Source organism: Halyomorpha halys, unplaced genomic scaffold (genome assembly GCF_000696795.3).
Source record: "Halyomorpha halys isolate HHAL.00 unplaced genomic scaffold, Hhal_1.1 Scaffold422.1, whole genome shotgun sequence".
In the NCBI taxonomy this organism is placed as follows: Eukaryota; Metazoa; Arthropoda; class Insecta; order Hemiptera; family Pentatomidae; genus Halyomorpha; species Halyomorpha halys.
In genome coordinates, this window is record NW_027111899.1 from 1,024,119 (window position 1) to 1,048,460 (window position 24,342).

The following is a 24,342-nucleotide window of genomic DNA, read 5'->3' on the forward strand; positions in this document are numbered from 1 at the left end:
ATTAATAAATATAAATATGGCCTAGAAGTTTTTAAAAAAAAAATTCAAAACAATTTTAGGAAAGAGTTATGTGCTGGTTTAAAAGAGTCAGACGAAACCAAACACCCAAAAACCGTTTATACATAACAGCTATATCTAATAGAGTCACTTCACACATGGATAAGGTCATCGATATTTCTTGGCTGCCTCCTAATGTGAAAGTAAGAGATACTGTGAATGTATTATTAATTTTATTTTCAACTAATTTCTTTTGAAAACAATCTTATTTTTTACTTCTCCTTCTTTTAGCTCTCACCAACCTCTGGAAAATATGAAGAAGTAGACCTAAAAGATGGATATTCTTTACAATTTATGTCAACTTCTGTTGACGGAGTGATTAAATGTTGGGATTTGAATTCTCCTCCATTACCATTCAGTGAAGCTCATATTAATAAGTATTCTTTTCAACGCCCCGGACAGTTTAAATTACCCAAACCTCCTAAGGAGCATGGTTCAAAATTAAAGGAACTGTTTATGAGATGGAATCCATTTTTCATGGTTTGTTACTGTCATAATATTTTCTTCTGCTTTTGTAACTATATTTTAAATGACTAATGTGTTATCATCATTATCCTCCTTTTCTCTATAATTTGTTATTGGTTCAGTTGGAGAAAATATGTGATAAGCTTAGGTTTTTAATAAGGGCAGAAATTAATAATTTTGAAGGAAATTATGCTTATTTGGTTGACTATTAAAAGTGCTTTTTTAAATATGAGCATCAAGATGTAATATTTGGATTGTAAAACAAAAATAGTTTATAAAATAGATTGTAAACAAAGTTGAGACAATTATTGTATTGGGGTGTCTTAAAATTTGATGAGGTGAATAATTGTTTGGAAGTCAATTGTTTAATAAATCAGCCGTGTAAATTATTTTTGCATTACTGATAAATTAAGAAAAATTACCATGAACAAATTTCTCTCAGCTTTAATTATTTTTATATAGCTGGATTGACCTTCAAATTGATATGAAATATGATACCAAACATTTTTATAGCTTGAAAACTTATGGAAGAGACTTTTTTTATTATTATTTATTTGAAATAAAAATAATAATAAAAAAAAAAAAATATTTTATTCTTAGGGGACAGATGTCCCAAAGTCCCCTAAGAATGAATACATTGTTACACATTTGGATTATTCATTTATTCATATCCCTTTCCTATTCATTCCCTCCTAATCTCATTTATCCATTCAATTGAGATTTTATTGTGATTGTTTATTTAATTATTAATTATTGCATGTAATTTATCTATTCCCATTGTGATGTTCTGAAAAAAAATTCTTTATATCGATTTCTTAAAATGTTCTTATTTTAAGTTGTTTTTTAAAGAATTTATTTCACTGTGATTAAAATTAAAATTATTATTTTTTCTTTTTCTTTTTCAATTTATCAATTCTTTGAGTTGTCATATTCTCATTCTAGATAAGGCTTGAGCAGCGTGACAGCCTTAGTGTAAAAAGATTTTATATAACATATATATCTCATGATCAGGCCATTTATAGTTATGAAAGAGATAGAACAATGCCGGATAAAGGAGGAATAAATATTGGCTTAGCACATTACTATAAAGTTGGTGAGATTGATGTTTAATATTTCTTAGTAACAAAAAACAAATAAGGTGGTTTTTTTTTTCATAATTCGCTATTTTATCTGCTTATGTCTTAAAAGTGTATTTGGGTGTGTATCAATGTATTTATAGTTTTTCCTGCACAGTTTCCAAATCCGAAACATGCTTCCTATATACTTTCATAATCTAACTAAAAATACCAAAGAACTAAATCAACCTCTAGTTTAGGAGTCCGATGCATAATCTGTGAATAATTTTAAAAACTAGTTTGTACCATAACATGGAAACACATTTCTGGTGGTCCTAAAACTTTAACTACTGATAAGATAATTAATTTTATTAAGTGAGAAATCATTTTCGCCTATAACTCGTAAATGGTGTGTCCTAGTTAAAAATTTATGGTATGATATATCTGCTTTAAAAGAATAACTTAATCTAATAATTTGGTCAAGTAGTGATAGATACTATAGTATTTAGATAGTCAAGGATTTTCTACAGGTAAGCAGCCTATTCTAACCATGGTGATGAGGTAAAGTTTTCATTCTGTGGGACCACCACAAAATAAAAGTCAACACCCTCTCCAGGCCTGATTCTAACCGGCGTTGCTGTAGTTCCAAGGTTGCTAAGACCAACACCTCTACTTCCTCAGCTATAAACAACCCCTTACAGGTAACCAACCTATCCATGGTATCCAATCTAACCATGGTGGGAGGATCAAGTTTTCATTCCAGGACATCACCACAAAATAAAAGTCATCACTCCCTTCCCCTCTGGCTTGATTTGAAATGGCACTGCTACAGTTCCAAGGTTGCTAAGACCAATCCCTCAACTCCCTCAGCTACAAATGACTCCCCATCTACTGCTAATCTACCTATCCATGGTAACCAATCTAACCTTGGTGGAAGAGTCTAGTTTTCCTTCCGTCGAGCCACCATGGAATAAAAATCAGTCCCTCTAGGCTGGATTCGAACCGGTGCCATTCCAGTTACTAACTGGAGGAACATAGCACATTACTACATCTAACCACAATAAATAACTCAAGAAGGTCAGTAAATATTTTTGGATGCCAAGAAAACAAAACAAAAAACAACTAGGATAGTAAAACTTAGGTTAAAAAAAAAAATAGTAATCAGAAAAACTTTGGTTATTGCTAAGATGACACCTCTACTTTTTCGGCTATCAATGGCCGAGACGTCATATATTATCTGTACTCCTGTACTATCGCTTCTGTGTTGTGTAGGGTTCTGGCATAATATTTGAACTTGAGGAAGGCCTTCAACTTCATTAAGAATAATTTAAAATTTACTGTGTGTTTTCTTCCTTGACTGCACCCTCTAGCCAACTTCTTGTTTAAACCTATGGTCAGTGATATCTCTATAATATCTTATTTTTAAGTATTGATTAGATTAATAACTCATGGTATAGAAGCCAAAACACTTAAAATGGGGCTTTACTAAGCATAAAGTTGATACAGGTTGAAAAGAAGTTGAGAGGAATGGTCAATGGTCTAGATGATGAAAAAATCAACTTCTTGTGTTATAAAAATTTATTTATTTATATTTAGGTTTAATTTTTCCTGGACTTCAAATGAATTATTATCATGTTTCAGAATCTGTGGCTATAGAAGCTATGAACCATGAAGCAGTTGCTGGAACTATTGATGGCAATATTATATTATTTACTTGGAAGCAATCAGGCCAGGAAGGGACTTATGATGAGCAGGAAGGAATCGGTTATTAAATATATATCTATTTATTTCTATATTTACTGTAAAGAACTTGATAGGTCTAGTTATTTAGGTAAAGATTTATCTTCTTCATGGTAGGTACGGGTTTAACCTTGCAATGTTTCCATAAACTAGTTAGTATAGTACTCTACACTACAGACCTAATCAATTGGAGAACATATTTAATTTGAAAAATAAATAATTAATCTGGACTGGTTTAACAGTGGAATTGTTTCAATTGAACATTCTATATATTAATTAATGCTAACTGGACACGCACATGAGGGCTTGCGCACACACACCCACACACATTATTTTGTGGGACTTGGTTATTTGGGCTCAAGGGACCTTCCTTTGAAAATATAAATTAATAATTGTAGACAATTACAAAACTTTCCTTTACTATATATTCCATATATAGGTAAGTGAAAGTAAAAAAACAAAAGCAATTGCATACAATGAATATTAATATATAACATTCAATTTTGACCTCTTCCCTTTCTTCTTATGATAATTTCCTCTGGAAAATAACCTAGAAGATCCTAAAATCTAGGTTAAAGATTTCTCACTATTTCCGAGGAGTTGATGGCTCAGGATAACAACACAATTTCCTGTTTTGTGGAAAAACTCCATTATAATTTTCTTTCCCAAACCAGATTAACCTCTGATTAACATTGTTTTCCATAGACCGATTTGATTATTTACAATCCTCTTGAAAAATTCTTCTAAAATATGTCTTATTTATAATAAAATTATAGAAAAGATATTATCATAAGCTGAACAAATCAACCCTAATGACATGATCTGCTTCAATCTTTTCCAAAAACAGACAGTTTTAATATACTTCTGCTCCACAATAATCTCAATAAATGATCAACTGGACTGAGGTAGACCAGCATATAGTGCAAACAGAACCTTCTTCTTTCTGCCAAGAATACTGAAATAAAAATATATAATGCCATGACCTGGGCTGTAACATGCACCCTAGAAAGCAGAATCGAGAGATTTGAGGGAAAAATTGCCTATACCATGATTAGAGCGATTTGGGATCAGAGGGGAACTAACATAGAATGGCTTGCAGAGACTGGACAGTCAATATCTCTTGTTATGAAGGTAAGGAGGTTAAGATAGGTAGGGCATCTGACTCGCAATCAGGGTGCCTTTGCACAACAATGAATACCTCTATAGTTTGCAAGAGACCATTTGGTAGGCCAAAAACCAGATGGATAGACATCAAACAAAGATGAGGAACAGCTGCATGCAGCAAACTGCACATCAGTAGTCCAAGATAGGCTGGTTTGGGTGACCAAAAATCTACAACGTTCGTAATGGCAAAAAAAAAAAGTTGAATTACAGTTTTTCCACACACCGTTTGGATTCAACACAAGGCACTCCATGTTCTTAGAAGGCCTGAGAGATGTCAACTGAGTTTCATCAGCTCTTGAAAACTAACAACATAGTTTTGTTCAGTGGACTGGGCTACAATCTTGGAAATAACATTGTGAGGGTAATAACTTGGCTCAAAATTACTATATTTACAAATGTTTCTAGTAAACATGATTTGAAATAGTGATGAAACTCCCAAAAAAGAATTGACCCTGTAATGCAATCTCATTGACAGCAGTCTTGTTTATTTAAGTATGTAGTCTTGTGCCTTAAACATGCCAGAGCAGTGGAACTTTAATAATTTAATTAAAACGTTTAACATTAAAACATTACCATAAAATCTTGTTCTGTAAGTTGTTGGATCCCCCATCCATCCTATTAGAAACCCAAGTTTTTCTTATTATCACACAACTATCTACAGTTAAAATGTTAGGGAAAGAAATTCTGTGGTTTTGGGAGAATGCCCTAGAACTGGGTAAAAACTAATAATAAATAATACTGTAACTAATTGGTAATGGATACAAATTTCATTCATTTATGAACCCTCACTCACTGTTAGGTGCTATAGTCCTTGTAGGACCTGGCCTTCTGCCACCATTCTTTCCCATGCCTCGCGGTCTCCAGTGTGACTCCTCCAATTTTCAATTCCCATCCCTCTCAAATCATCCAGCCACAGACGCCTGGGTCTGGCCCTTTTCCTTTTTCCTCCTGGTGCACCATTCAGCATCCTTTTAGGTAGCCTACGGGGCTCCATCCTTTCTACATGTCCCAACCATCTTAGCCTGCTCGTCTTAATAGCACAGAGGATATCAGGCTCTCCAAACAATTCCTTTATTTCGTCATTTCTTCTGATTCTCCACCTGTGCTCCTCTTTAACGGCTCCAAAGATCTTTCTCAGGACTCTTCTCTCCCAAACCAGTAGAGCTCTTCTATTTTCCTTGGTTAGAGTCCATTTCTCCCTGCCATACATTACTACTGGCCTCATTATTGTTTTGTACAACAAAAGCTTTGCTTTCCTGGAAAGACTTTTGTATCGGAGAGCTTTTTGTAGGGCATAGAAACATCTGGTTCCTGCTACCATTCTGCCTTTAATTTCTACTTCTGAATTATTGTTCTCCGCCACAAATCCTCCCAGGTACTTGAAAATACTGTCGGAAGTCAATAAAGAGGTGGTGTAAATCAACAATGTACTCATACGTTTTCTCGAGCATTTGTCTGATCGAGAATAGGTGGTCTGTTGTTGACCGTCCTGGACGGGAACCGCTCTGGTACTCGCCCAGCAGTTGTTCGCTCCTTTCCATCATCCTCCTACAAATTGCTACCGACAAGATCTTGTAAACTGTTGGCAGAAGCGCTATACCTCTGTAATTTTCACATTTTAGTTTATTCCCTTTCTTATATATACGGACTATAATAGCTTCCCTCCAATCAGCTGGTATTTTTTCTTTCATCCATATATCCCATATCACCTTGGAAATCTGTTCCCCAGTGTCTTCCCCGGCATATTTAATTAATTCTGAAGGGATTTTATCGGGCCTTGGAGACTTATTATTTTTCAGGGACCAGATTATGCCCATAATTTCTTCCCTGTCCGGTGATACCTCCTCATCCTGGTGGTATCCTCTTCATCATTAGATTGGTAAATCTGGTGGAAGTACATATTGCTTGTCTCGGGGTTTAGAATCTACTTAAAGTAATGGAGCCACCTATCCTTGATTTGTTCAGCCCCGGTCATAAGGTTACCACATTGGTCCAGGCACATTTCAGTCTGTTGAGTGAAGCCCTGTTTTTTCCATTTAGCGCCCTTATAGAACTTTCGGCTTTCACGTGCCTGAAAATGCTCTTGCATCTCATCGAGTCTTCTTGACTCGTGTGCTCTTTTCTTATCTCGGATTATTCTTTTGGTATTTCTTCTTCTTTCGGCATATGCATCATATGTACTGCGAGTCTTCCTTTGAAGCATCTTCATTTGAGCCTTGTTCCTTTCATGTATGGCCCTCTCACAATCCCGATCAAACCATAGGTTCCTCCTTCCAGTCTTTCTCTCTCCTAGAACTTCACGTCCCGTAGTCCTGATTGCTTCTCCCAGTCTGTTCCACATTTCTTCTTGACACCGGTGCTGAAGTCTCTCTTGATACTTCTGCCTAGTAGCTTCCTCCATCAGCCCTTCCATCTCAAAACCACATGTTTTTCCTTCTGATGTCCTCTTCCTCTGTGCCAAGCATTGGTTATATTTCGCTAGAATCAGGAAGTGGTCTGAACAGCAGTCCGCTCCTCTGTAGCTTTGTGCATCCGTTATTTGCGAGCAGTGCCGTGTGTCAACCATTATGTGGTCCAGCTGTCTTCTGTTTCTGTCACCTGGGCTAACCCACGTTTCTTTATGAATATTTTTTTGGGGAAACAAAGTGGTCATAACTCTCATATCTCTTGAGGCAGCAAACTCAACAGTTCGGAAGCCATTGTTGTTTGTCATATCTTGCCTGCTGTGCTGCCCAGTAGTGGGTCTACATATTTCTTCCTTGTCTATCTGTGCATTGAAATCGCCAAGTATAATTTTTGTACTGCGGTATCTCATCGTACATCTTAGTCAGTCGGTCATGGAATGCGTCCTGGTCTATTTCCTCTGCATCTTCACACAGGGCATGTGTGCTTATTAATGATATAGTGCAGAATCTATCCCTCAATCTGATTCCGCAGATCCTGTCATTGACGCAGTTATATCCTATCAGCGTATGTTGGATACTTTTCTTTATCATAAACCTGGTACCTCTCCGATTCTCCTTAGAACCACTGATACCAGTGATACCATTTCAGTATTCCCCCATCGGATTTCCTGAAGCGCCACCACATCCACATTATATTTCTCCAGCACTGATTCAAACGTTCTGCTTGCCCCCGGCTGTAATATACTCTGTGCGTTCCAGGTACCGATTCTGAGTCCTTTTCCTTGATTGTTTTTCCTTCTCTTCCTTCTCCTTTCTTTCCTCCTCGAAACCTCTTAAAGACTTGGTGCTGGTTGGGACCCCCCTGAATCTGAATGGATCCCTCTGGGGAATGCATTTGTATTTTTAATCTTTACCATTCTTTTCCGGCTGGTTCTGGACTACACCTTTATAGAGGTGGGGTCGCCTATCCCCCACGCTCAACCCTCCTCCTTTATCCAGACTTGGGACTGGCAGTGGTTCACCTAGCATCACTAGGGGTAGCAACACTACACCCACTGGCAGAGTTTATGAACCATTTATAGTTAAAAACTATATCCATGAGTATTTGGTCCAGCTATGGGATGACTTATACCATTATTTTTTTGGAATTTGCAGCCAAAGTGATCAGGAAAGTCATGTGAGAGTTAGTATCTTATATTTTTCCTGGTAAAACAATTGATTGGAATAGTAATGAAAAATTATACACCAATCTAGGCTTCTCTTGGTAACAATTATAACAGATTTCAGATTACTCCCTTCTATTTAAAAATCTTTGAATTACTGTACCTTATTACACCATCTATATATTGTAATAATTAAAAAATTATTTAAATGAAATAAAAAGAATTTTAATAATTTTAATTAATTTCATACATAAAAGATAGCTTGGGTTCAAATTAAAAACTTTAATATTAAATAGATAATAGAATTTTATTTAAATTTTATAGCATAATAGACTCTTTTCTCAGGGCAGGTTTCTAGGCAATCAGAAACAGACGACACTTTACTACTAATAACACTTAAACTTAATTAATAGCTATTTTACAAATGTAATAAATTCTAGTTTGAAACTAAACTAACCAATTACACTATCTTCCTTTGATGATTGATGATATCTTCTTGTCTATGATGCTATCCCCAACTCTCAACAATGGCTTCCAGTCCTTCCCGCTTCTAGCTGACAGATGTCCTCTCACCAAGTCAACAAAACCAAGAGTGCCTGTTTTTCTCTTCTATCTTCAATGTTCACTGGTCGATCCAAAAATAATCGATTGTAGTCCAATCGCTCTCCTTTACTTGCTATGATTTACGACGTGAATAGTTTATTGATAATCGTTATTTTCTTATATTTCTTCTTTGATTATTCTTTTTCTATAATTATTGTATAGAAATAACAAAAAAATCTATGTTCTCAACACAAACAATTCAACGAACACTTCGGAAGGATGTCATCTTCTTTGTTTTGAATAGCGTATTTATTTTAGACAATTAAAACTGGTTAGCTTACTTTTTGATTTAAAATAACAAATAAAACAATACTGAAACGAAATACTACATACAATAAAAACATAACTAAAATCATTTATGTATATATATCAACTATTGATTAAAAAAGAGGATATTACAATATATATATTTTATTGCAGGTAGCGTACCTGTTCGATTTTTTAAACAAGTTCATGATGGTCCAATAAACAAAATAAAAAGACATCCACAAAATAACCAAATTTTTCTTAGTTCTGGAGGCCAGGTTTTTGGCCTTTGGAAAATAGATCAGGTATGGGAAATATTTTTTAATTATAAGAAATTTATTATTTCTATTCTGTTTATATTGGAGATTGGGTGTTGTCTAGTAATTTTATCCTATTCATATGCATTATAAGTGATGTTTTTATTATTATTTGAAGTAGATCACTGTTGACTTCTGCTTGTTAAACTTCTATCAAGGATTAACAACAAACCCCCAGTGAAGCCTTGACTGAGAAGGTTGTGGCCTCTGTAGTTGAAGTGTTAGCGGCACAATGAAACTCAACTTTCACTTTTGAATAGGTTTCTAACATGTGGTTTTATATTCTTGATCTTCTATTTATTTTATGGGTTTATTATATCAGGGTTTATACAATGAGAATCTAAAACAAATTATAATTGTTTTTTTTCTTAATGCGAGTTTCTATATGTTCTCTAAGTCACCATTATAATTCTTCACATTTTCAATCAAATTTACTGAAAATTTTATCAAAAAAAAAAATCCATATCTCCTGACTTTAGAGCCTATTTAGCAAAATATTTGAGACAATTTTATTAGGAATTTATAATGTAATGGAAATTCCCTTACCTTGAACATTTGGTCTTTCCACATTATGAGGGGATGATTGAAATTTAATTTCCCTATTACTTATTACCTCAGTGATAGAAAACGGTGCTCCGCTCATTTCCTATCTTCATATAGTTTTTAGATTACCAGTGAGACCTATTTTATCTAATGTGGTTTAATGAGTCTTCATTTTCATAAACTCCCTACTATGTTATTATTGTACGACTATGTTGTTTTTTCTTCAAATTGAAATAAGACCAGCAATTCCAATTAAAGCATTATATTATTATAATATATAAGCATTATAATTCCTCCAAAGGTACCTGTTTCCCAAAATCAAAGAAAATGTAGGAAACACATTTGTACACTTTCCAATACTTCAATATTTTGTCATAATATGTTCCATAAAAGCTCATTCCACCCTTTTGCATTGTAACATACTTTATATTTACATCATCTATGCATTAAATTTAATTTTAAAATTAATAATCTGGTTTTGATTTGTTTATTATTTTTTTATTTTGTAAACAAAGGAAGAGCCTTTGAAATGGAGAAAATATGCTGATAAGTATGTAACTGCCGTTGGTTGGACCCGCCTCAGACCAAGTTCCTTTATGATTGGTCTCTCTGATGGTTGCATGGAAATTTGGGATGTATATGTAAATGGAAATGAACCAAAGATGACATTAAAAGTTACAACTGGAGCCATATATGGTGAATATTTTATTATTTTGAAACTTTGGTACAGCTTAATTTATCCTTTATTTCTGAGCTATAAAAAGGATATATAATGTCTTTTATATGACCTGTATATAATTTCTATATAAACATTGTTTTATATAACTTGACTGTTTTCAATACTTATCCACACTTTAGTGTTGTTTTTGGCACTTCATTATGTATTCAAGTAAAGTTATCTTGAGTCATCTTTAAGTAAGCGAATGTTGGTTCATCCTTATTTAAACGAATTTTTCTGAAATTTCACATATATTTTTTGCAGTCACAAGAGGGTACTGAATTTCTATTTTTTTTATTTGTTTACTACTTTAGTGCTACAGCTAGAGTCATCATGTCTTTGATTATCTCACTTGTAAGAAAATAGAATACTGAAAAATAAGATAATATTTAAACACTTTATTTTAAAATTTTGTATTTTAATCCTGTATTTTCTAGAAATAGGAATATAAATAGAATATTAGAATCTTCTTGGTAAAAATAATTTCTTTTCTGTTGGATATTCATAATAATTGTAATGTAGAACAAAACATCGATTTCTATTAATGCTGCTGTTAATATAGAAGTTTCTTGTTACTGTGAGTTTTCCATTCTTTTTTTTAGATTTTGTTGTACCGATTTTGCCAATTCCTATGGGCCTTTTTGGAATAACAGACTACAAAGGTATTTTGAAATTCTATGTCATACCTTGGGAGTATCAGTTTCCAAGAGAAAACGAGGTAATTAATTATGAATAGTTATGTTTTGAGTTATTTCAAATTAATTTTGCCTGTACAAAAGTGTACTGTGTGTACTTTTTCTGTATATGGTGATAGGTTAAAGTTAGTGTGTAACACCTTAAATTAGCAGAACTACTTGTGATGATTATTAATATTAATTATATTCATGAAGAATTAAAAGGACATCCCCTGCCTGGTCATTTTTGACTTAGGGGGGAGGTGTAGGAGGTTAAACTATTCTAACTAGAATGAGAGAAGGGTCAAGTTATCATTCCATGGGGCTGCCACAAAATAAAAGCTGGATTTAAACCTAGTTCGCCTCGAGTTGAGGAGCTACTGTAGTTATAAGATTGCTAAAGTGACGCCTCAACTCCCTCAGCTAAAAAGGCCCATCTAGTAATTAATCATTATCTGATAGAGAATTTTTGTTTCTTATATAGTATTAATAATTTTTAATATTAATAAAACCACTACACTAAATTCTATAATTGACCCCTACACAGTCAGTTGGTATGACTATCATTCAAAAGCCATACTGATTCAATCATGAAAACATTCTTCAGCTGAACTCTCCTAGATTTTTTCTCAGTACTTACTCCACTCCAAATTTTGACCCATCAGTCTTAACTTTATATCATCAATTTGAATGTCCATCTTTGATTTTACCGTCTTTCTGACTTTTCATGTAGAGGTTCCAGTTGTACTGAAAATATTATCATTACTTTTCAATCCTTTCATGTTAACTGGAGTGCTTGTAATATATAGTGAAACAGAAAAATATACTAATAGTGCAAGTGACTCCACTAAATTGGGACATGTCAGCCTAGGCTATTTTATTCTAATAAAAGAGAGCTGGAAATTCATTTAAATTCAAATCGCACTTTTAATTAAATATATGTTATTTAAATTACTGATAATAAGATAATTATTTTATAAATTAAGTATGCATAAAAATTAAATAAAAAAATTGAACAAAATATGGATTTTGATATATTCAGATTTTAATTCAAATGATCATACTTACCCCTTTAAAACAATAAGAATGTACACTTTAGTTATTAACAAGATTTTCTCTGTCTTGACCATAAAAATTGGAACACCTTTAGGTGTAGTATAAATAAATAGTATAAATAAATTAAACTTATTTCCAACATGTTGCTTAATTTTTTTAGTATAGAAATGCCTGGTGTCACATCTTTTATTTATTTATTCAGAAGAGTATACACAAATGCACACCATTTTGCAGCAACTATCAATTGGTGCCAAAATACCATATAAAAATAATAAACATAAAATGAAATATTTATTTGTATCACACTAAATTATTAAGGCATTGTGGAGATTAAACAGCTTATAAGCTAAAACTATACAATTTTTTTAAGTATTTCTAGGGATATAATTAATTATTTAATTTACATTCATATAGCTAAAATACAATTTAAAAAACTTAATCTAGAACTGAAATACAGGTAATGTACAAAATACAATTTATATCTTGCTTATTATATATTATATAATTATAATACATATTATATAACAATAATACATAGATGTTTACAAAATATAGTAACAAAATAGAACTAATGAATGAATGAAAGAAATAGAACTTATGAAGAGAGTAATAATTTATGACTAATAAGTTAATAATAACCAAGCTAATAAATTCCTAAAAATAAGAATGCATTATACCTAAAGGGTTAGTTTTACTATGTAATACATATAGCTGAGTTTATTCTGAATTTAGTAAAATTGAAGTCACAAGGTAGATAAAATAAATAATACAAGCAGCTATTTGGTTAATAAAAATCAGTTGTTTAGATTCATTAAAACAAAAAAGTACCCAGTCAAAGATTTCTTTTGCATGATAAGTAAAAGTCTTATTTTATTAGTTTGGCAAGGTTGAAAATTGTTAAAATACATACCATTTCATTATTAAGAATTTTTTTAAATTTTTAACAATGTTAAAGGAGAGACAAGTAGACCTGCATAAGTTGGCATTTTAGCCTTTTAGCATTATGGGAACATTTCATATCGATGAGTTAACTTTTTATTGAAAATATTAATATGTAACTCCTATTTGACAGGGGGGAATTTAAATTTTGAAAAAACTGAATAATTGTTTGTTGTAGAATTTAAATTTGTCAAAAAACTTTTAATTTTCAGAAGTGAATATATTAACTTTTTATAGAAGATTCCTCAATCAGTAAGAATCATACCTACCTATGAATACCTAATGAAGACAAATTTTTTTTTTTTTTTTTTTTTTTTTTTAGTGAGTTGTCCTTTTTGTTTGTCAAGTAAATTTTATATGTTATTGAATTAATCAGGTCATGTATTTGTCATTTGTATGAAACAGGCATGTATAGTCCAAATTTAATTGGGGTAAAACTGCAGGAAATAGCTAGTTTATAATGCATTCACATTCTAAAAATAGAATATATCTCTTTTTTCTTTGTTTTCTCGATGTAAAATTTATACCTAGACCTTAATAGGACAGATTTTATATATATATATAATTTTTAATATAAATAAATAAATATGTTTTTATTACAGGAAGAATTTTTTTTCAATAAAGTTGAAGCTGAACATCAAAGGAGACTACTAATGAATGAAAAAAAAAAGTCTCAAATGAGTCTCATTGAAGAAGAGACATCCCAACATTCAGTTGATGAGAAATTATCAGAAGATTTGAAAGAAAAGGAATCAGAAGAAATTATCAAAAAGAAAGAATTAATTGGTTGTCGGAAATTTAAAGATGAACTTTACAAGTATGCTTAATCTTTATTATTTGATTTTAATTAAAATTATTGAACAGCCAATAATGTCAAAAAATATTTTTGGTACATAGAACATTTTGACTCTTATGCAATATTAATTACAACTGTGATTCTTTTAATGAAAATATTTTCCATCAATTACATTTTCAAAGGAATTTAATAAAAATAATTACTTCTATCAAAATTTATTAGGAAGTACATGAATATATTAAGTGGATGAGCAAATAAGAAAATCTTAGTAGTTTACATTCTTATTACAGTAATACATACCAGAAATTCAATATGAACTTTTTACCAGGACTTCTAAGATTTTTAATGACCTAAAGAGTTAAGTTATAAAAAAATGAAACTTTTAAAAAAGTTGAACAGAGACAAAATTTCCTAAAATCAATTAATAAATTAAAGATTCCCATAATATTGAGAAATAATATTAAAAACAGAACCTTCTAAACAGATTAGTAGAAGATTTTTTGATAAAGAGATACGAAAGCTGGACCAAAGTCTGCAAAAATGATTGGAGGGAAATGCTGATTACATGGAAAAATAGAACAATGTTTCAGCTATCAAATTATATATCTATTTGTTTTTGAAAATAAGCATTACTGTTTATATCTAAGCAATAACGGAAGCTTATTTTATGATCCCATCTTGTACATTATCTTACTTTATAATCAATGCTGTAATTTGTGACAATATATTGCTTTATTTATTATATAAAGCATGACTAAAATCATGTATGTTAATGAACTTAAAATATATATTTGTCTGAAATTTTTTAATGCTAGAGTAATGAATTTATATTCTTAACTTATTTCTAGATGGTATTTAAGAAGGAGAGGAAAGAATGCAGCCTGGTTAGATGAAGCTGAAAAAAAATGGTTTCTTAAAGAACAGGAATATATGATAAAGGTATGTATGTCAATAAAAAAGTTACAGTATAAAACAAACTTTTTTTTATCATGCAAAAATTCAAATCATGATTATGAGTAATGGCTTAAAAGAGTGGATGCACAGAAAAATTGTTTTGATTTTAACTAATTAAGGCTGTAAAATGTTAATTAATGATGAATTGAGAATAATTCAGATTTCTATTTATGTCAACAAAAAAAAATTATTAATATATATGATGTGTTCACAAAGTTTCAAGACTAGTGTTAGAACCAAAAATATATTAAACATTTGATGTATGAGAGGGCGCATAGTCATGGTGTAGAATCCAGTCGTCATTGAACTCTGGGCGGACTCGATCCTTCAAATGGCAGGGCACTCCAACGTAAACTGACTTATGACAGTCTGTCCAGTAGGAACAAACTTTTTGTGTTTCACTTCTTTGACATTGAACTCATAAAAAATAATTCTTGAAGTTTTGAATGTAGTGGCCAAAGTTTTGGTCAAGTACAATGTGGCAAAAATTCTGCAGCCACCCTAAAGTCCCGACCTACGTACCAGCGACTTAATTTTGTATCACTGATTTAAGAAAGATCTGATAGGTAAGCGATTCGACATGATTCCAGTGGCAGCTTCAACGTGGTCTCCTAAAGCCTTTCATGAAAAGAGTTCCAGTGAGCTTATGGATACTAGAAAAAACATTGGCAGCAGTTTATGGATGCCTGTGGGTCATATATTGAAGACTTTAAGTTCGTTTTACAAAAATGTTGAATTCATTTTGGTTCTGAGACTAATCTTGAAATTTTTTTAAGACACCATTTGTTCATCAATTAGTTTATCTTTGAAAATATTTCTACATTTTTTTCAGACTATACTCCAAAATAAAAAAATTGACCTGAAAGAATTGGATGATGCCATAGAACCTTTATATAAAAAAGAGAAACATGCTAAAGATATTGCCGTAAAAATACTTGACGTTCTAGAAATGGCTGATGAAATATTTAAAAAAGAAGTTCAGCAGTTAGTATTAGCAAGGAACTATGTAAGTATACTTCAAACTTTCAATGTTTTGTTTGATTAAATTTTAATAAGGTAAACACTCACTAGGTTTAGGTTATGTTTATTTTTTTTTAAATTATTTTAGTTTTTTAAAAAAGTTTGTTTACTTTTTGATAAGTGTAAAGCAATCCATTCCCTCTGCTCATTTAAAGCCCCTCTTAGCCTTGTAATACTTTTTTGGTCTACCTTGTCTACTCTTGATTTGATGATATTTTAAATTATAATTGGTAGTTGTACAATCTGATTGATATTTTGTTGCAAGTAGAAAGTATAGAAAGAGGAGATCATAATACAAAAAAGGCAATCCTTCCCCACCCCACTAAGACCCCCGGTTAGCGACGGTCCTATATCACTTTTGAAATATTAACTTAAAATGGGAAGAGGAGACTTTAAGATAGTTTAATTGAGCAATATTTAAAAAGCGCCTGAAATTGAAAAACTGCATGAAACCTTCCACTCCATGGTAGCCTTACTTATCTCACTTTTCAAACAAACAATCATAGCCAGCAGGTTGGTCGATGTACGACATGTCACAATCTCACAAGAGGAGATCATAACACACAAAAAGAAAAGCAATCCTGGAGATTTGATATTAATATTGTTACAGTCCCAATCTTGGTTAACTTTTTTTTATATGAACTCTGCGGTTGTTCTAAACAGTTTAATCAATTATCACCATGACAAATTGAGAATTTTTTTTTAAAGCGTTTCCCTTAACAGTACAAATTTAATTATGTCAGTGAAATCCAGTCTATATTAATACTGTACTTTTTAGTTTATTTTATATATATGCCTTGAAATAATAGCAACATCATAAGAGTTTACTTGTAGGTCTGTTCCAACAACCACTTCTGATTATCCAGGACTTAAAGGAGCATGCAGGCAGTATGTGTTTTCCCTTCCCAAATTCTATACCGTGCATGCTTCATACAGTTCTGAATTGTGAGAAGTGGTTGTTGGAACAGACCTGCTCAGTTGACTTCCTTTCCTAATCTTTCCTTCACGTACTTCTACAACTGTACAAATAGAAATTATTTTACTAACTACTAGTTAACTATTTTTCATTAATATGAAATATTATAAGTTTACCAAGTTAAGTAAACTGATTAGAGGGAAAACTATTCACTCTTAAACCAAAAACCTAATTATAAATTTATTTAAATTCATGAAAACAGAGACTGAGAGTGGTACAATCCATGTTTCCGCTGTTATAAAAAGAGTTTCCCTGGCTACAGGTGTTTCAAAACACCCTTTGAGAAACATAGAAGAGAGTGAAACTGTAAGGAGGGGTGATAAACCTTGTTTTGAAACTCCATAGAAGTCATTCACTGACTAGTGTTTAATTTTCATATTAAAAAAAAAAAACTGTCTTTGAGGGACAATTTACAAAAAATAAGGGAAAATTCGGAAGTTAATTTCAGTGGCAATAAGTACATGTTACATAAAGTCATAAACTTAAAAAGAGGTAGTTTTTTTCTGAACACAATGATTATCAAATCTCAAAAATGACTTTTTGGATGATACTGCATTCTATTTAAGAAAGCAAGTCAGAACAGAGTTTTCAATATATTTACTTACAAAATAAAACAAGAATCAATAAGAAACAGTCACAGTCAAAGATAAAGAATAACCTAAAGAAACACGTAACCTTCTGTTTATCAGCCCGGAAATTAGTTATACTTTTTTTACTCTACCAACTTCAGGAGTTCATCTTGGAACAAACCTTTTGTTCCTGGTAGGAGGGAAGGGGTTTGTTATGGTGAGGAGGGTAGAAGGGGATAGGGTTGGTGATGCACGAGTTTCCTTCCCTACTGCCAAACTCGTCTTAGTTGCACTATAAATGCCTATAGTTCATAAATATTTTTGTTTTTAAGTTAATTTATTCAAATTCCTCTTTCTTACCAAAGAATTTCTAGAAATTTATCAGTTTAATTTTTAATTTTAAGATACTTAAATCAAAAAGTAACCAGTGATTGATAGATGTATATGTTAAAGAATAAGTATAAAATACGCTGTCGAAATTTATTTTCAGCATAACGATACCCAAGTATCTTTAGAAATTGGAAAGATGAATTTTGGTGAACTTGAAGATGCTATGGAAGCGATAGATCTTTATTTTGGTGAATCGTATGAAAAAACTGAGGAAGAATTGAATGAGTTTGTAGAAATGAACCCAATAACAAAAGAATGGACTTTTGCTGAACTGTGTGAAAAGAACCAACCTATTAGGGATGCATGGAATGACAGAAGGAGGCTTTTGAAAAAAGAACAAAAGTAAGAAGCTTACTAAATTTTTCTTTCTTAATTACTGCCATAATTTCTTAATAAGCATTGATGAATTAGTTGTCATCATTCTATATACTGGTCTGAATTATTACCTTTTTTTGTTTAACTACTTTTTATATCTTTAATTTTAATATCATATATTTTTTTCATGTGTCAATGTATTGCTAATCTTCAGGTTTTCAGATACAATGTAAATTATCAGTAATCCAATATTTCTTTCCGATACACAGGTTCAATTTAGAGACTGATGACCTGATGATGATCAAAATAATCCATATGTTTTCATTATAGATTAAATAACATTGTTTATATTCAAGCCATGTATCTTCGGTAACTGTTTCTGAATTGATTTTTGTTAGAGAACAAAAACATCATATATATAATAATGACACTACTTGCTTCATCTTATTCCTCATTTGTTTCTGTAATCGGGGAGGGAGGGGAGGGAGTTGTGCTAATTTTGATAAGAAATATATAATCTAAAATACATAAATACATAGTTATTTTAATTATTAATTATTTTGTTGGTAAACAATGTATGAAAAGAAATATTAAAATTGTAAATTTTAAATTGTTTAACTAAGTAGAGATGGTTGACCATGGGTTAAATAAATCAAGGAGATATTACATACATACATATTACTGGACTCTTTTTGTTCAGTAGAGTAAACTGTAAAAACATTTTTATTAAAATATTTGTAGAGGTTTTACTAACTTTAGAATGATATGTTTACCATGGAAATTTTGCAGGATTCATTCATTCTTGTGAAAATTCCAATACATTGTTTAAAAAATAAAAAATAAAATTAATTAAGCTGAGGGCATATGTATATGTGTTAAACCATCTGCTCACAGTAAAATGGCTGAACAGTAAGCTTACACTTGAAGGCAGCAGTAACTTATACTTGGCTATCAGTATCTAGTTTTGTGGAAGTGTGATAACCGTGAGAATATTGAGGAAGCTTAATGAGGCCGTAACTGAAATAGTACTATGAATAAGTAATTAAAATGAGGACTTGGTAGCTGAGAGAGCTTGGTTCAGAAGGTTGTGTGTTCAAAATACCACCTGGGTGAGTCAATTTATTCCACGGCAGCCCCGTGATACGAATCCTGACATTCCCACTCTGGGTCAGGGGCTGTTTAGATCCTCAATGGAGGATAGAAAAAAAGTATTCAAAATATCCACCTTAGCCTCTCTAAACCAACCTCAGTTTGGTTAGTCTTCAAATACTTTTTTTTCACAATAGAGTTAGCTAAACACTAACAATTAAAAGAAAATTAAGCAATTTAAGAACAATTTTCAGGCAATTTCACATTTTTGAAATAATTATATCCTGGAGCAGTTTAGGTTAAGTTAAAATTGAGGTATATTAACCATTTATTCAGCTATATATTTTATAATTTGAAAAGTTGGTCTGGGAGTGCAGTATTTCTTTAATTGTGTTATATTATTTATAGATTTTCAAGCTTTTTTCTTATATTTTTTTCTTTCTCACTTTTCTCATGATTTTAATTTTTCATTATTTACATATATGTAATAGTCTGATATTCATTTTTTTTCTTCTTTTACTTTTTTCATACTCTTTGTTATCTTTTTCTAATTATAATGTTCTTATTTTAAGGTTGTTATTTAGTTTGTCCTTAGCCCTGAAATCTAGGCCAAAATTTTAGTACAACAAAGTATGTGTCACTTATTAGTGTTCTTCACTCCTGATCACACCTCCCCACCATCTTATCCTCATATTAACATATGTTCAATAATAAACTCATCATATTTTATAATTTATTTATTTGTGTTTTAATTGTTTTTCAGATGGTCTAGAGAACTGATAGGAGAAGAACTTGATAAATCTGGCTATAAGTACTCATGTTATGTGAATCATGAAGAATCTTACATTAAAAAAAAATATAAACGAAGGGTAGAAAATATTGAACATCTAAAAAAAACTTATGGCGATGATTATGACCCTTATTGGGATTTGCATGATAAATCTGGCAGTGGTAGGAACAAAAACAAATCAGAACCAACTAAGGTGGAATCAGGAATGCAACAAAAATTTAATAAGTATGCTGATGTTTTCAATGTTCATGTAGAAAGCCCCTCTTCAAAACACCCGTTACATGAAGTTAATGTTGTCATACCTGAAGGAAGTTTTTATAGAAAATATATGCCAGTTGACAAGAAGATTCCATGGGAAAAACCAATACCTTATGAAGAACGTGTTTATAGCCATTCGAAAAGGTTCAAAGATAAACTAGGCGAATCTGAGATGTCTGTTACTAGTGAAAGTTCATCAAGTAAGGATCCAGCACATTTAGAAGGAGAGGAACCTGATTATCTAGCAGAAGTTCCAAATGTAACAAATGCAGTTGTGAAAACAGCACCACAAGCACATGACAGTGATAGTGAACAATCTGAAAGCAGCAGCAGTAGTTCTACTTCAAAAGACAATGTAGAAAAAGAATCACATAAAGAATCAGTTGATAAGTCAAGAGGTTCTGTTAGGTTTAGTGAGCATCCAAAAGCAGCCTCTTTGGTAGCAAAAAAAGAACCAGGAAAGAAAGGTAAAAAGGAAATAGATTTTGAAAAAGAAGATGTCACTGGACGTTATCATGGACTGGAAGATTTGCGTAGACTTGTGAAGGAAAAGAAAATGAGAGGAGAAGAATTCATTGATATTGATGATTTATCTTCTTATTCTTATGAGTCTGTACTTGGTCCAATTTCATCTTCGGGTTCATCACCTGATATGTCACTAAAAAGTGAAGATTTGTTATCAGACGAAGCAGAAGTAGATGATAACAGTGAGAACGAATATTTCCAAGAACAATTTAAGGAGTTCTTAGAAGAAACACCACGTTATGACCCACCTAAAGTAGTTCCTTATGATGGTTCTGAATATGAAGACGAACCGACTGAGGAGTGGATGGAAGACGATCTTAAAATAGCTCTCAAACCACATGATCAAGAAGAAGAAAGTGAAGGTGATGAAGAGGGTCCTAAAAAACCGGATATAAAGACAACAGCTATTCTAGAGAAAGAGAAATCAATAAGAGATAAAGTACAAGAATTGCTAACGATGGAAGAATCTTCTGATGTTATCCAAACAGCTCCTCCTATGGATCCAAGTGGATCTAGGATTGAAAGGATTAGGCATCCATTTGAAAATAAATGTATGGAGGATATAAATTTCCAAGAATAAATATTTGTCCCGATTCTAAAAAAAATATCTGGCAGTAAACTGTCAGCCTTTTTGATGCATCCCAGGTAATATTAAAAAATACAGTAAAAAGGAAAATGACTATGTGTATTTCCAAAAATCTAGATTCAAAGGATAGTAGTTACTATTTAATATTTTATTTTTAATGAAATTATCTGTTCTGTATAATATAACATAACTCCTCAATACATGGGTTCCCAACATGTGAGGTTTGCGCTAACTACAATTTAGTTAACAAAAATTGTTTAAATTTTGTTGATTTAAATTAGTCTTATAAAGCGGACAGTCTTTTAACTGGCCCCTATTTGGTAATGGAACGTCTAAAACTTCAACATAAATCGAAGAAAAAAAACACATTTGTTGTAAAGCTGTTCTCACAAAAGTTGCTATGTGTAGTTCACAAAAAAAACATCTGGTTAATTACAAAACCTATTATTTAAATTTCAGATATTTTATAATCAATTAAATGGTCATAATTTTAAACAGTTAAAGTGATTATTTCTTTGATTTTTAAACCATCTAAAATTATTTGTTTGGTAGCTGAATTATGTCAACTGTTTGAAAATTACAAAAAAAAAAAAATGGATGATGACAATGAAGAACAATATAAGGAGTTCTCAGAAGAAATGCCATACAGTAATCAACTTAAAATAGTTCCAGATGAAATCTCAGTATATGAAGACGAACCAACAGAAGAGTGGATGGAAGAAGATCTAAAATTCGCAATCAAATTCCAACACCAAAAGAAAGAAGATGATGATGAAGAGTCTTCCTCCAATAAACCCGACTTCAAAATTGCTATTCTAGAGAAAGAAAAGGCAGTAAGAAATAAAATACAAAATTTACTGTTGATGGAAGAATCTCCAAATGTCATCCATTTACCTTCTTCAGATCAAAGGGAATCAAAGTACGAAAGGATTAGGCATCCATTTGAAAACCATATGGACCATGTCAAACATTAAATTATAAATTTTTTATGACAAGCTGCTGATTTTTAAAAACAAAAGTTAGATCTGTGTTATTTACAAATATCACAATGTGAAGATTCTAATTAGGTAATTTTTGAGATGGCTTAAAAACAAAAGCCTTAAGAGAAAATTTATCAGTAAAAGTCTCATGATTGAAAAATAAAAGTCTTAAGATATTCACTAAACTGTAAAGATTTTGTCAAAATCACCAAGACTACAAATTCACTGTTATTTCATGATCATTTTAATGAAATGAAATGAATTTTTCAATGAAAAATGATCAATTCTGAATTTGAATTAAATTATTAGATTGATAAATGAACCTTTACTTTACCTCAATAATCAACCAATACACTTCTATCCCACTGAAATACCTTGGAGTCATCCTTGATCAGCACCTCTCTTGGAATAATCATATTTTTCAGATCACACGTAAATCCATAACTGTACTTAGAAATTTAAAAAAGTTCATGATTTCATTTTTCAGAATACCTCTCAACTCCTTGTGTTCTCTCTTATTTCCCCCCAGTTTGACTATGGTTGCTTTGTCTACAGAGGGTTTTCTGCTGGGCTAGACCTGAGACTGAAAAGACAATATTTATCTACAGATTTCCCAGAGGCTTTCATGTCTCCTGTTATATCGGATTGAAGTAACTTTATGCCCCCAACAGCAATGCTTCCTTGGAATTTTTCTTTTCCAAGCCTTTCAGACAAAAAAACCTATCCACATCCTGGATCTCTTTACATTCATCCATCTATTCATTATTCAATAAAAGATCCCAGCTGACTGATTTATACATGCCCTCTCATAGAATCATCTTCTTCAGAAAATCCTCTGTTATTCATGCAACCTCCTTCTGGAATTCTCTCCCCTCACCAATCTGTTTTTTCCTTTAAACAACACCTATTCCCTTCACATACTACATAATCAAACCACTGTGTCAATGTAAACAATTTGTGTAGCCATGAATTATCATAATAGATTGTAATTTCAACTTAAGTACCACAATTTTGTGCACTTTGCAGGCAATAACGTCTTAAACATCATAAAGTCTGAACCATGTAATTATTCTTATTTTAATGTGCCAACGTTTTGGCTAGAGTTTCTAGCCTTCTTCAGGGCTAAAAACAAAACAAGATAACAACCACAGTAAGTATAGAAAAATAAAAAAATATAAAAAGAAAGTATAAACAGAATAATTTTACACATACAATGAATAATTTTACAATAGAATTAATAAAATGAAGGAGGAAATAAAATGTATACATAGGTAATTGAAAAAGTGGGTACAATAACATACTTAAGGAAATGAAATAAAAATAAAGTTATATAATGCAAAGAAGTATGAACATATTAGTTATTATTAATTTAAAATTTAAATATGAAAAGAAAATGAAAATTGAGAGGAAGAAAATATATGTAGCAATAATAGATGATAAAGAGGCAAATTATAAGTATAGTGTACAAAACTTATAACGCGGGTAAGGAAAAGGGATAAAAGAGGAGAAAATAAGGGGAAAGAGTAAAATAAAGAAAGGGGAAAGAAAAAGAATAAAAACGAACCTGTTCGCTGGAAGATCGAGCGCCTAATGGATACAGCGCAAATGGTGGTCAAACTCAGAATTAAAAAAGCCGTTACAACAATGACTAAGTGTTTTTTATAAAGAAAACGTTACGGGAGGGTGAAAACAAAAAATAAAAAGTATTTTTAGAAGATGAAAGCGTGTGAGAGGGTGATGACAACAGGTGATAGGAAGAGTTAAAAATATATATGAACCAACGAATTATCTAATAACGAAGTACTGGAAGATGAAGAGGAAACGTAATATAGGTGGGGGACGACAAATCTGTAAGAAAAGGTTTTAAAGATGAAATAATACGTTCAAAAGTGGGCGGAAAAAAAAATAATGTGAATTTATTAAGAAAAAAAAATTAAAAATAAATATTA

General features: G+C 31.6%; 1 protein-coding gene across 6 annotated transcripts in view; it reads left to right on the top strand.

The window, feature by feature from the left end:
- Window positions 1-23,495, top strand: part of mmm (missing minor mitochondria) — a 54,413-nt gene extending 30,918 nt beyond the window's left edge. For 4 of the 6 annotated variants that reach the window (XM_067049819.1, XM_067049816.1, XM_067049817.1 and 1 more), the window contains 12 exons: window positions 60-200; window positions 289-537; window positions 1,465-1,615; window positions 3,219-3,341; window positions 9,073-9,203; window positions 10,274-10,454; window positions 11,079-11,194; window positions 13,748-13,962; window positions 14,790-14,880; window positions 15,728-15,901; window positions 17,951-18,192; window positions 20,018-23,495. In XM_067049819.1, the coding sequence (XP_066905920.1) occupies window positions 60-200; window positions 289-537; window positions 1,465-1,615; window positions 3,219-3,341; window positions 9,073-9,203; window positions 10,274-10,454; window positions 11,079-11,194; window positions 13,748-13,962; window positions 14,790-14,880; window positions 15,728-15,901; window positions 17,951-18,192; window positions 20,018-21,407 (3,204 nt within the window). In that variant the 3' untranslated portion in view covers window positions 21,408-23,495. The remainder of the gene's footprint in view (window positions 1-59; window positions 201-288; window positions 538-1,464; window positions 1,616-3,218; window positions 3,342-9,072; window positions 9,204-10,273; window positions 10,455-11,078; window positions 11,195-13,747; window positions 13,963-14,789; window positions 14,881-15,727; window positions 15,902-17,950; window positions 18,193-20,017) is intronic. The other 2 variants (XR_010844043.1, XM_067049821.1) reach the window with 2 other exon arrangements.
- Window positions 23,496-24,342: the final 847 nt, after the last annotated feature.